Source organism: Dermochelys coriacea, chromosome 1 (genome assembly GCF_009764565.3).
Source record: "Dermochelys coriacea isolate rDerCor1 chromosome 1, rDerCor1.pri.v4, whole genome shotgun sequence".
NCBI lineage: Eukaryota > Metazoa > Chordata > Testudines > Dermochelyidae > Dermochelys > Dermochelys coriacea.
The window spans coordinates 48,090,889-48,103,184 of record NC_050068.2 but is presented as its reverse complement, the minus strand read 5'-3'; the positions used below and the strand labels follow the sequence as shown (position 1 = coordinate 48,103,184).

Sequence of the window (12,296 nt, the reverse complement as noted above, 5' to 3'; positions counted from 1 at the left end):
TTTAAGTTGGAAAAAAAGGGCTTTGTCATGTGGATGGGTGTAGGGTTACATAGATTTAACGCTGCTAAATTCGACCTCAATGCCTAGTGTAGACCAGGGCTAGGAGACTAACTAACAAATTTATTTGAGCATAAGCTTTGCCAACTGTGTCCACATATCTATTCAGGGACACCATCATAGGGCCTAATCACATCAGCCACGCTATCAGAGGCTCGTTCACCTGCACATCTACCAATGTGATATATGCCATCATGTGCCAGCAATGCTCCTCTGCCATGCATATTGGCCAGACTGGACAGTCTCTACTCAAAAGAATAAATGGACACAAATCAGATGTCAAGAATTATAACATTCAAAAACCAGTTGGAGAACACTTGAATCTCTCTGGTCACTCGAGTACAGACCTAAAAGTGGCAATTCTTCAACAAAAAAACTTCAAAAACAGACTCCAACGAAAGACTGCTGAAATGGAATTAATTTGCAAACTGAACACCATTAAATTAGGCTTGAATAAAGACTGGGAGTGGATGTGTCATTACACAAAGTAAAACTATTTCCCCCTGTTTATTCCCCCTACCCGTTCCTCACACATTCTTGTCAACTGCTGGAATGGCCCACCTTGACTATCACTACAAAAGTTTTTTTTTTTCTCCTCTCCTGCTGGTAATAGCTCACCTTACACACTGTAACGAGAGTCATCAGGTATGGTAACACCCATTGTTTCATGTTCTCTGTGTATATAAAATCTCCCCACTGTATTTTCCACTGCATGCATCCGATGAAGTGAGCTGTAGCTCACGAAAGCTTATACTCAAATAAGTTTGTTAGTCTCTAAGGTGCCACAAGTACTCTTATTCGTTTTATTGCAATTGCCAGCAATGGTAAGGCTGCTGTGGTGGTAGGAATCAGATAAGTGCTAATGTAGAACAGAGTTAGGCATTTTTACTTGTATTATTCTAGCAACTTAGCACAGGTACAGCTGCCCTGTTGTGGGCTCTGTAACGTTTTTTCTAGTGTGCACGCTCACATTGGTGACCACCGAGTGACAAGCTGGTAAATCGTCTTGTATTATATTTTTTTGTTTTATATAAGTAAAGTCTTGTGTTGAGGACCATTTCCTCCTTCCTTTTTCTGTTTATCTCAAGGTTTATTTTGAATTAAAAATGCATGTTTTTGCCCCATTCTATATCCAACGAAGAGCACCTTTTGGTGCTTCTTTGTCACAGAAGACTCCTCAATTAATCTGGAAAGAATTTGGCATGTTTCTGCTAGTGGAGGGTCTTAAGTATATTCACAGCTTAGGTTAATTGATGCCTTTTTTAAAAACTGTAATATAAAAGGAAATCAACACTTTCAAATCCACTATAGCTTGGTGAATTTGTCTGAGACCTACCTCGAAGACTGAGAGTTGCTTTTGACTGAGACCTACCTACCATATCCACTGAGAGTCAAGGTGCCTCTTCTTTGATTTCCAATGTGTATTCCACTCAAGGTGTGCATGCACTCCTTGCATCTGAGACCAGAAGATTTTTGCTATCAGCATCAGTTGGTCCACACCAATGCCCTTCTGCTCCTTATACTCTGAAGTGAAGGCATAAAGTGTGGTCTAGACTAATAGCCTCTCCAATTCCTTTCTACCACCTGTGGCCTGAGATGGACTTCTCTAGTGTCCGTAGCTTTAGCTGGCATTCCTGTTAAAAGAACATAGATACTGTTAATAGTTTTACCAGTTTAGATAGTGTCATTTCAGTAGTTCAGGAGTACAAGGGGCACCCTCACCCTGATACCCCCCTATGCAGGTGCGTAGGATGCCAAAGACCCTGGGATTCAAGATCTGTGTGGCCTGTCCCCAGGCTTTCCCAGTCAGTGACGACTTTGATACATGTCTCTGTTGCCAGGGGAAAGCTCATATACTCTCTCAGTACAGTGTCAGTTGGTTCTCTCCTTGCCAAACTAATCAACCCTGTGAGTTCAGGCTTAGAAGATTCCTGATGGATCATTCCATGAAACCTCATCCACTTCTGGACGCTCCTGTACATCCGAGAGAGGCACTGAGAAGCTCCCCCTTGAGCTGGGTGATCTCTGGCTTTGAGGCTGTTCAAGGTGGAGTTAAAGACTCTTCCAAACAGAGACATCAGGAGGGTAAAAGCAAACACTCTCACAAGAAAAGTGAGAAATTTCCCTCCAAGACCTCATCCAAAAGAGGACTTCCTCTCCAACACCCTTTAAGTCAGGTGTCACTTTGCACCTATGGGTGTGGTGTGGCGCTCACAAGGACCACAGTATTGGTTCCTTAGCACTGAACCACAGAAGGAACAAGCAACCAAAACTGTTGATAGCTGCAGGGCTGGAAGTATCCTCAGTATTGATGAGGGAAAGAAGATGGTGAATGCCTCCTACACCGATGGTATTGATGCTCAGAGAAAAGTAATCGTCCGTACCAAAAAATGTTGTCCATCTGAAGCTGGCAGCACTAAGGTACAGGAGCCTGATCCACTCTCTAGAACCTGGGGCTGCCCTAGATACACTATACTGGAGGACCTTATGATCTGTGCAGACCCAGAATCACCCCTACTTTCAGATCCACTCCTAACCAAGCACGTCCATATACCAACACTTTGCCACTTTTCAGTATTGTCGACCAGCTGAATCATAATGAGACCACAGCTACCAACAGCACCTCCTATTGTCACAGAGACCTCATTCTCCTCCAGTGAGTCTGATATGGGTGGGAGAGCTTCACCACTCCTATCAAGGCAGGAAGTGAGCCGCAACAGAGGCTCCAAGATCTCTAGGGCACCTTCTCAATCTCACAAGAAGGAATACCCAACTTGGAACCAGTGCTGTCCTCCTCCATGGGGACCACACTGTTACCCCTATGATTAAGGTTAAGATTTTATCCTGGTTATTTTTAGTAAAAGTCATGGACAAGTCGCAGGCAATAAACAAAAATCCATGGAAGCCCAGGACCTGTTGGTGACTTGTACTAAAACAATTTTTTGGGGGGAGAAAGACTACTTGGGGGGACTAAAGGACTAAAGCCTGAGTCCCACAGTGGAGAGGAGGGGACTGAAAGTTCCAGGATCCGCCACTGGCTGAAGCCAAAGAAGTCGTGGACATTCATTAAAGTCATGGAATCCATAACTTCAATGATTAAATTGTATCCTTACCTATGATCCCTCACGTTGGCCTTATTGGGGTCCATGGAATCCATATGTGAGGCATCCCAGATAGGCAAGGTTTCAAGGGGAGTCAAGACAGGCTTCCCATCTTGGGGCAGATCAGGGACTGCTCAGGGACACTGAAGAAGAGGAGCAACCTGAACTGGTGGAACCACTCGTTGCTGAAGAATTATCAGTGTCCTCACCAGATGAGGCAGTCACAGCAGCCTCGCCATCACTACCTGATAACTACAGGCAATTCCAGGAGAATTGCAGACACACACCAGATCCTGCTGTAGGAAGTATATGACACCCCTCATAAGATACTGGATATCCTCCAGAGCGCTAGTCCCAGTATAGTGGCAGTGCCTGTTAATGAGGCTAGAACTGGCCAAAATAGTCTGGCATGTTCCAGCCACTTGCACTCCCCCTCCCAAAGGAATGGAGAAGAAATACTTTGTATCATTAAAGGGGGCAGAAAAGTTACTTTCACACTGTGCTCCAAACTCTTTAGTGGTGCAGGCAGTCACCAGAAGAAACAAGCAACAGCCAACCTGGATCTACACCCACAAAGAAGAAGACCAAACGTGTAGCCCTCTTTGGAAGAATGAATTTCACATCAGCAAGTTTGTAGTTCTACATAGTGAACCAGCAAGCACTTATGTCTAAGTAAGTATTATTTTATTAATTACAGTAAGCTCTCTGAATTCAATAACAAAATACCTCAAAAGGATAGATTTCAGTTCCAAGCAATTGTTGATGAAGGTAAATTGCTAGCTAGATTAGCCCTTCCAGGCTTCGGTGGACACAGCAGGTACAGCCTCCCTGCTCAATGGCAACATCCATGGTTATGAGTTGGGCTTTGTGACACCAATCCTCCAGATTTTCAAAAGAAGTTCAGTCCACTACAGAGGATCTTTCATGGGAAATAACCTATTCAGTGAGAAAAGAGAGGAATTGTTATGTGCCTTCAAAGACTCAAGAGCAACTCTTTGTTCTCTGAGTATATGCACTCCCGCACCAAGGAGGATATATCCTAAGGCTCAATCTTCTCAATTGTTCTACCATCAAAGAGCTTTCAAGCCTTGTAGAAAACACCAAAGAATGCAGTATAGAGAACAGAATGTTCCTTCTTCATTATCCTTCTAGCTCCAGCCTTCCACCAAGAAATATTTTTGATGGGACTTTTGTGTCCCTCTACCACATCCACACATACAGAGATTCTGTATCACAGTGGTACAGAGTGTATTCCAATTGTGGGATCTCTTTGCATCCAAAGAAAACAAGAAAAGCCTGCCATACTGCTCCAGAGTGGCTAGGGGCCTCAACTGCAGAGGGGATGTGTTTCTTGTACAATGGCCAGAAACACTGATGTATGCATTCTCACTCATCCCTCTCTTACTTTGAATCCTGAGTAAAATCATACAAGACAAGGCACTGGTGATCTTAGTTTTTCCTCAGTGGTCGAGACAGTTCTTGTTCACCAGCCTTCTCCAGGTGGCCTCACACCAGTTCCTCTGCATTCAGCTCTTCCCAGACCTTTTGACCTAGGACAATGGCAAGATCTTCTACCCCAACTCAGAATCTCTCCCTTTAACAGGTTATTATGGTAGATGACAAATGCAGAATGATCATGCTCAGAGATAGTACAAGCCATTCTTAGCTATAGCTGAAAAGACTTCATGAGAAAATGGTATACAGCTAAATGAAAAAGATTTTCTATCTTGTGCCATAGACCATCAAAGGATGCCAAGATCCCTACTATTCTGAACTACTTCCTCTATCTAAAAACATTGAGGCTATCTATCATCTCCTTGCTAGTGCACTTGAGAGTAACTTGTGCCTTTCACCCTCCAGTGGACAGACATTTGGTCTTTTCCCCATCCTCCTACAAAACAGTTTCTGAAGGGACTTGTCAGAAACTTTCTTCTGGTACTGAAACCTACCCCAGTATGGGATCTCAGTCTAGCCCTAATAGCATGAATGTTCCATCTACCTACAAAGGTTACCTTTCTGGGTGCAATTACCTCAGCCAGAAGAGTAGGTGAGCGGTGGGTCCTTATGGTGTACCTGCCCTATATGGTCTTCCAGAAGGACAAGGTTTCCTTGAGGTTATATCCTAAATTCCTCCCCAGAGTAGTCTCAGAATTCCATCTGAACAAGGTCATCCACTCACCTCTCTTCTTTGTGAAGCCACATGCCACCAGACAGCATAAGCAGCTACGTACTCTGGATGTCTGTTGAGTCTTGACATTACGCTTGCAAAGGACAAAACCCTTCCGAAAATCCCCTAAACTGTTTTTCTCCTTTGCTGAATGCACGAGTGGGGAGGCAGTCTCCTCACAGAGACTTTGCAAATGGATTTCAGGCTGAATCTTGCTTTGCAATGAACTAACTGCGACCTCTCCCGCACAAGTGTGAGGGCCCACTCGACCAGAACCCAGGCTATGTTAGTAGTTTCACTTTGAAGTGCCCCTCTGCTGCTTTACAGATTTCCACAAAAGTGGGGTTCTGTGCACACCTTTGTGAGACAGTACATGCTGGTACAAGCCTCTATAGCAGATGCAGCCTTCAGCAGAACAGTCTTCCAATCTGTGGTAGAGTAAGGTTCCTCACCTCCTCCCACCCCCCGCCTTCAATGAATACTGCGAGTAAGCCCCCTCAGGTTGAATACACATAGGGACTATCATTCAAAGAAGAAAGTACGGTTACTTACCTTACGCAGTTACTGAAGTTCTTTAAGTCCCTATGTGTATATTCCACTACCCACTGTCCTTCTCCTCTGCTGTGGATCCTTCTGGTAATTCACTATAGAGAGAGAATTGGAGAAGTGGTCAGTGCACAGTGCCACTGATGCCCTTAGTTCAAAACACAAGGAGGAGAAGGGTGCAGGCATGAACCAATGGACACTGCTAACAAAAATCTTCTGGTCTCAGACACATGGAATGCATGCACATCTCAAGTGGAATCCACACAGGGACCAAATATCTTGAAGAATTCCAGTTACTGTACAAGATAAGTAACAATACTTTTCCAGTAAAGAAATAGAAAATGACATTTATAAGATGACAGGTTAGTCATTCTTGCACTCATTTACTGGGTATTACAGGGAGGAAACAAATCTCTATGGATGTGGCCTTGAGGTTTGGATGTGGTACTCTACTGGTGGTATCAACTTTTCCCTTATTTTTTATTTCTATAGAATCTCTTCTCAAATTGTATCAGTCTGTTGTGGTGTATATGAAGGTATGAAAAGAAACCTATTTTACCTATGTAGGTCATCAACCTCTTAGATTCATTTATCTGGAATTATCTTCCCTTCATTGTATCCAATGAAATGAGCGGTAGCTCATGAAAGGTTATGCTCAAATAAATTTGTTAGTCTCTAAGGTGCCACAAGTACTACTTTTCTTTTTGTGAATACAGACTAACGTGGCTGCTACTCTGAAACCTTCCCTTCATTGTTTTGCTCTATAAATAAAAATATATCTATAGAATATATTAAATTCCTGTAATAGGTTTCCCTAGTCATCTTTATTTTCTTTATTTAGGGCTTAGTTTGGTTAGAAACCTGTAATTGGGAAATGTGATGCCAAAAAGTTTAGTTGCCATTTTTATTTGTACTGCTGCCTGTTAATCTTGATAAGAAGTGCAACTCAACAATTCAGATTTATAGACCTGAGATTCATAATTACATAATTGCCTACTACTAAATTAATTTGTCTCTAGTAGACTTAAATCATTGGATTGAGGTTCACTTACTCAACAGATGGGTCTAACAAATATTTATTAAGGCAAAACACTCAGCAAGTAGTTATCAGTTACTTATAAGTAGGAAGCTCATTAGAACAATCTCATCACAGTCACCTCCAGCACCAGACTCTACAGCTTCAACCTCCCTTTATTACACAAAGCTGTTTATAATTTTTGTTATCTTTTCTTAGACATATATATTACTCTCATTTCCATATCAACTCTCCTTCCCTGTCAGTACAGGTTTAGTATTAGTTCAAACTGGTCTTTTATAGCTTTTTAGTTAGTTTATCTTTTCTTGTTCTCACCAACATAATTATTCTGCAATTTCTTACACATACAGTTCTACTTATGTTTACACTATTGAACATTATCAGAACAGACTCTTAAAATCCAGAGCAGGCTTCTGGAAGGCCTAAATATGCCATCCCTTCCGACAGTCATGAGGTACCACTTTGTTCCAAATTAAATAAGTAAGTAATTAGAGGTACTATACTCCCCTGATAAACTGTATGTGTACACATGCTAAACATGGTACATTAAGCAATAGGTCTGAGGGAGTGGTAATAATTATTAAACTTGTATGTCAATCGGGATTTTTTTGTAGTTAGTATCTTCTGAATTATTGAGTCCATCTAATCTATTTTGCCCAATAGAAGAACACTCTGATATCAGTAGGATATTCTAACAGAAGGAAAACAAATCATGTTACTCTCCCCTCATTTTCCACCATTCTGAATATTGCACAAGGTGGAACTTCACAAAATTACAGAACATGGGCAAACCCTAGATGCTGAATGACTAGTGAGGATCAATCATTTATAAATTTGAAAGACACCTGAAAATGGTGCTTTACCTACTGCTTTGTTTTAAGTTGGAAGTTCTTGAAATGAAATTCAAACTAAAATTCAGTGTGTGTATGTTAAACAGTTTAAAGATGCTTTGTGAATGGTAAGACACATTTATATCATGTTTTTGAAATATACAGAAATGGTACTTTTTAAATGAAGAGGTATCAGGATTTAAAAAAAAAAAATTCAGTAGTGAAGGGATCAAAACTTGACTACCAAATAGTTAAATAAATATTTTTTCCTAAAGCTGCATATTATGAGTGGGTTATTACTGCTATGGATTTTCTTTCATATTTAGTTTTTTATTCTACATTTAGGGAAACAGACATTAAGAAGAAACCTGGGCACAGACTGAGCAAAGCTAAACAGAGGAAAAAGCGAAAAAGAAACAGAAAAATGAAGCATGATCATGTTAAAATCACAGAGAAAAAATCAGATGGAGCCCCTTGTCATCTAATTCCAGATGACCAGGAAACATCAGAGAGTGAAGAGGAAGATTCAGAAGAAGAAAAAAGAAAATCAGTATTTACGTTTAATGGAGATCCAGGAGACGAAGGTTGTGAAGGTTGTTCCAATGGTGACTATAATGAAAGCGCAAAATCTACAAAGCATCAAACAGGAAGTTTACCTATTGTTGTGTCTGAGACTTCAGCAATGTTAGCTAGTCCAGTGAAAAGTGACTTGTTTACAGAAGATGATGGTCCATTTCTAATAAATTTGACATCTGCTCCTAATAAAAACTTAATTGAATTTGAACACACAGTTGATGATCAGGTGGTTGCTCATAACCAAAATAAAAACCTTAAGGAAAATGAGACCAATTCCTTAGATACAAATGATCACAGTTCTGTTCTAGACACAGAATATAACAGTAAAGAAAATAGCGCTATGATATTAAACAATCAAGATGAACTTGCATCAGATCAAATTGCATGTGAACCTGACCTAGAAAGTAAATTGTTAAATGTAAGTAATGGAAAAAAAGAAACCCTGTCTCTCCAGCATGATTTGAAAACATCTGAAATTTGTGTTGTTTCACCTGATAAAACCATGAAAGACAGCCAGACATCAAAAAGGAATGAGAAAAATCCATGGGCTTTTTTTTCAATTGATTTAACTGATATACAATTTCAGCTTGGCTCTGATAGGCCGGGTTCTTGTTCTTGGCCTGAGGGTGCCCATAAATTCATATGTGAGCAAAGACCAAAAAAAGTGAGGCGGCCCAAACAGGCCTATCCTGACAGCACAGTAGAACAAACTCATGAATCTAATGAAGAATTAGAAAAAGAAACCAATCTGCAAACATTAAATGAAGAGAGTGGCAGTGTAACACATGGTGGTTTACAGTCATCATTGATTGACAAAGTACATAATATTTCATTTATAGAGTCTGGAGTCATTGTCTCAAACTGCTTAACAGAAATAAATGTTCCAAGCAATGTAGGTATACCAGTTCCATCAAAGAAAAAAGGAAGATGCAAAAGGATTTTCAACTTGGCACCAAACTTTCATCTACCAAGGCAGATTGCTGTTAGTACAAAGGAGGGACGCAAGAATGCTCTATTAATGGATGATAACCTATCAGAAAATGTTTTGAAAACAGAACAAGAAAGAATTTCAAATACGAACAATGGAAAGAGGAATGAGCAACACCTTGAATTTCAAGAACATCTAGCACCTTCTAATAATAATGTGACAGATTTTTCACTTAACCGTGGTGTGGGATCTCTCTTACATAATAATCAGTTGGGACAATCTCTGTGTCTCTCAAAGAAAGCTGTTTCTTCTCCAGCTCAGAAGTTTCCCTCTAGTTTTTGTATAGTTTCTTCAACAAGTAGGGAACAAATTACAACTTTTAAACAAGAAAAAATACTTGATAAAAAAGAGGGCGAGGGAGAACAGTTCTCTTCAGCGCTTACAAATAGTCAACCAGATATTTTGTGTTCTGTTAAAGTAACATCTGACTGTCCTACATACCCTAATGTATTTGAAAGCTGTGGTGAAGATATGCACAAAGCAGATGAAAGTAAGCCATCACAGTCCTCACAAATTGAAGCTAATCAAGATACTTTAAATACTAAATCCCATTTTTTGGGTCTTCCGTTATCATTAGGATTTGCATTTCAACTTGTAGACCTCTTTGGTTCTCCTGGATTTCCACTGGGTAATATTATTATTATTTATTTTTAACAGTGCTTAATTATATAAGTCTCAGTTTCTTATTGCAACTAGCAATTACATAAATGTGATAATATACTGTAGCTGATCACTGCTTGCCAATATAGATACTTTTGATGGCATTCACTTAGTGTCTTGCAAATAGATTTGCATCAAGAGTTTGCTTTTCAGCTCTGTAGATTATCTGTTACGCAATGATCATTGTTTTCTTTTGTTAGCAATTTACCCTCATTGCATGATCTTGAGTAATACTGAATACTTACTAACTTTAAATCCAAGGAATGATGTCCTTGTAGCCGTGTTGCAATTTCAGCTGCACAAATACATCATACTGAGTGAATTTTTAACCTGTTATTTAGGAAACTGCATGAAAACACGTATAATTTGGATTTGTATTTCTTTGCTGGTAAATGTTTGTTTCACCTTTTGTAATACAGTAGTATCCCTTTACTAATAATTTAAAGTTATAGGATAAAATTTTCAAAAACACCTGCATTACATTTTCAAATAAGCCATAGGCATTTTGGAGGTTTAATCCCACTGCCTTTCAAACAGACATACGCTCTTAAGTCACTTCAGCAGTATGAAAATTTTACCCATAATCAAATTTAACTTGAAATTGAAATTAAAAACCATAAAGTATATTTTCTAGTACTGAACGTATTATTTTAATCATGCAATCCATACATTCAGATATCATGGTTAGAAGGTAAAGGAACAAACAGAGCTTGAATTTTCATATTCTAGTGTCATTTAATGTACACTAAGTCATGTAGTGTAAACCCTTTCAGAAAGATTGAACTGCTTAAACTCTAATTCTTCAGAGTTAGGCACATGGTTAATTTTACCATGGGACTATTCATGTGTATATATCTGACAGTGCATAAATCTTTAGAGCCCTGCGCAGATTCAAAATTTGTATTTTCATCCAATCCGCAATCAGCAAAAATGGTCCGCGGATATAAAGCAGATATCCATAGATTTGCAGGGCTTTATAAATCTTAACAGGATTGATGTCACCTAGACCCCTGTTTAGCAAGGTACTTGTGAACCTTCTAACTCTCTAATTGTTGTCTCTCCTTAATGAAAACATTAACAATTGCTCCAGTGCAGCTGCGCCACTTTAAGTTCTCTGTGTAGCTGTTCTAACCCGACGACAGGGGTGGCAGAGCCTTCCAAAAAGTGTGAGGGTAGGGGGCCTGCCCCTCCGTGCCCCTGCCTCTTCTGCCCAAGGCCCCGCCCTTGGACAAGCCAGAAGCCGGAGTGGGTCAGGAGCTGCAGGCCTTCCACCTATCTGGGGTGGGGGGGCCAAGAGCAGGATCCGGCCCATGTCCATGGCCTGCAGCCCCCACCCCCTCAGCCCAGGGCAGGAGGATCCATGGCTCCACACAGCTCCCTGAGCAGCTCTTACCCTGACATGGCTCTGGCCAGGGGAAGGGGTCTTGGAGCCACAGCCTGGGCATGGTAAGAGCCATGCACCCTCCATCTGCCCTGGGCAGGGGACCTAGGAGGGGTGGGGACATGGGACAGAGGCTGCTCTCGGCCACCTGACCTTGGGCTCCTGGAGGGTCCGTGGCATGGCACCCCATGCTACCCAGGGTCCCCAGCCAGGCTCCAGCTGCCAGCCTAGCTGGGGCTTCAGGTGGAAGAGGAGGGGCAGGGGCGGAGCCTGTGGCAAAAAGTGGACGGACCAGGCCCCGTCCACTTTCAAGAAGTGGGAGGGCCATGGCCTCTGGGCCCCTCTATTCCAGCATCCCAACCCCACGAGTGGCAGTAGCTATGTTGGTGGGAGAAGCTCCTCTGCTGACATAGTGCTGTCCGCGCAGGTGCTTAAGTCGGCATTAGTTATGTTGCTCAAGAGGGTGGGTAATTCATACCTGTGAGTGACATAACTTATGTCAACTTAAGCTGTAGTATAGGCATAGCCTGAGGCACTGGCCACTTATGATCATTAAAGAACCCATAGCATTTTTCTCAGAATTATAGGTGTTAATTCCAATTTCCTAGCCATATTCTGATTTGAGTATCAAAATTATTTCTTTTTAAATGTTTGCTGCAATTTCAGTCATGCATATTTTTCCTCATTGCCTGTCCTAAACTGTTATGTACTGCTGCGTACTGTTAAGGCAACTACAATGAATTTGTGGGTCAATGGTTTCATAAAGCATTTAGGAATATTCCTAAATGAAGGGTACTATACATGTTGTTAATTGTTCTATTGGAAGGTAAATAGCTTTTTAGTTAACAAATTTATTTGTCACTTATTTACAGTTATCACGTATAACAGAATGTTCAGAGTAGCAGCCGTGTTAGTCTGTATTCGCAAAAAGAAAAGGAGTACTTGTGGCACCTT

At 40.9% G+C, this 12,296-nt stretch overlaps 1 protein-coding gene across 8 annotated transcripts in view; it reads left to right on the top strand.

Annotated features, from left to right (window-relative positions):
- LOC119854919 (NEDD4-binding protein 2-like 2) overlaps positions 1-12,296 on the top strand; it is a 119,537-nt gene that overhangs the window by 89,657 nt on the left and 17,584 nt on the right. For 7 of the 8 annotated variants that reach the window (XM_038400168.2, XM_038400157.2, XM_043504388.1 and 4 more), the window contains one exon: positions 8,083-9,929. The exons of the other annotated variant lie outside the window; for it this stretch is intronic. In XM_038400168.2, coding sequence (XP_038256096.2) covers positions 8,083-9,929 — 1,847 coding nt within the window. The remainder of the gene's footprint in view (positions 1-8,082; positions 9,930-12,296) is intronic. 8 annotated transcript variants of the gene reach the window in all.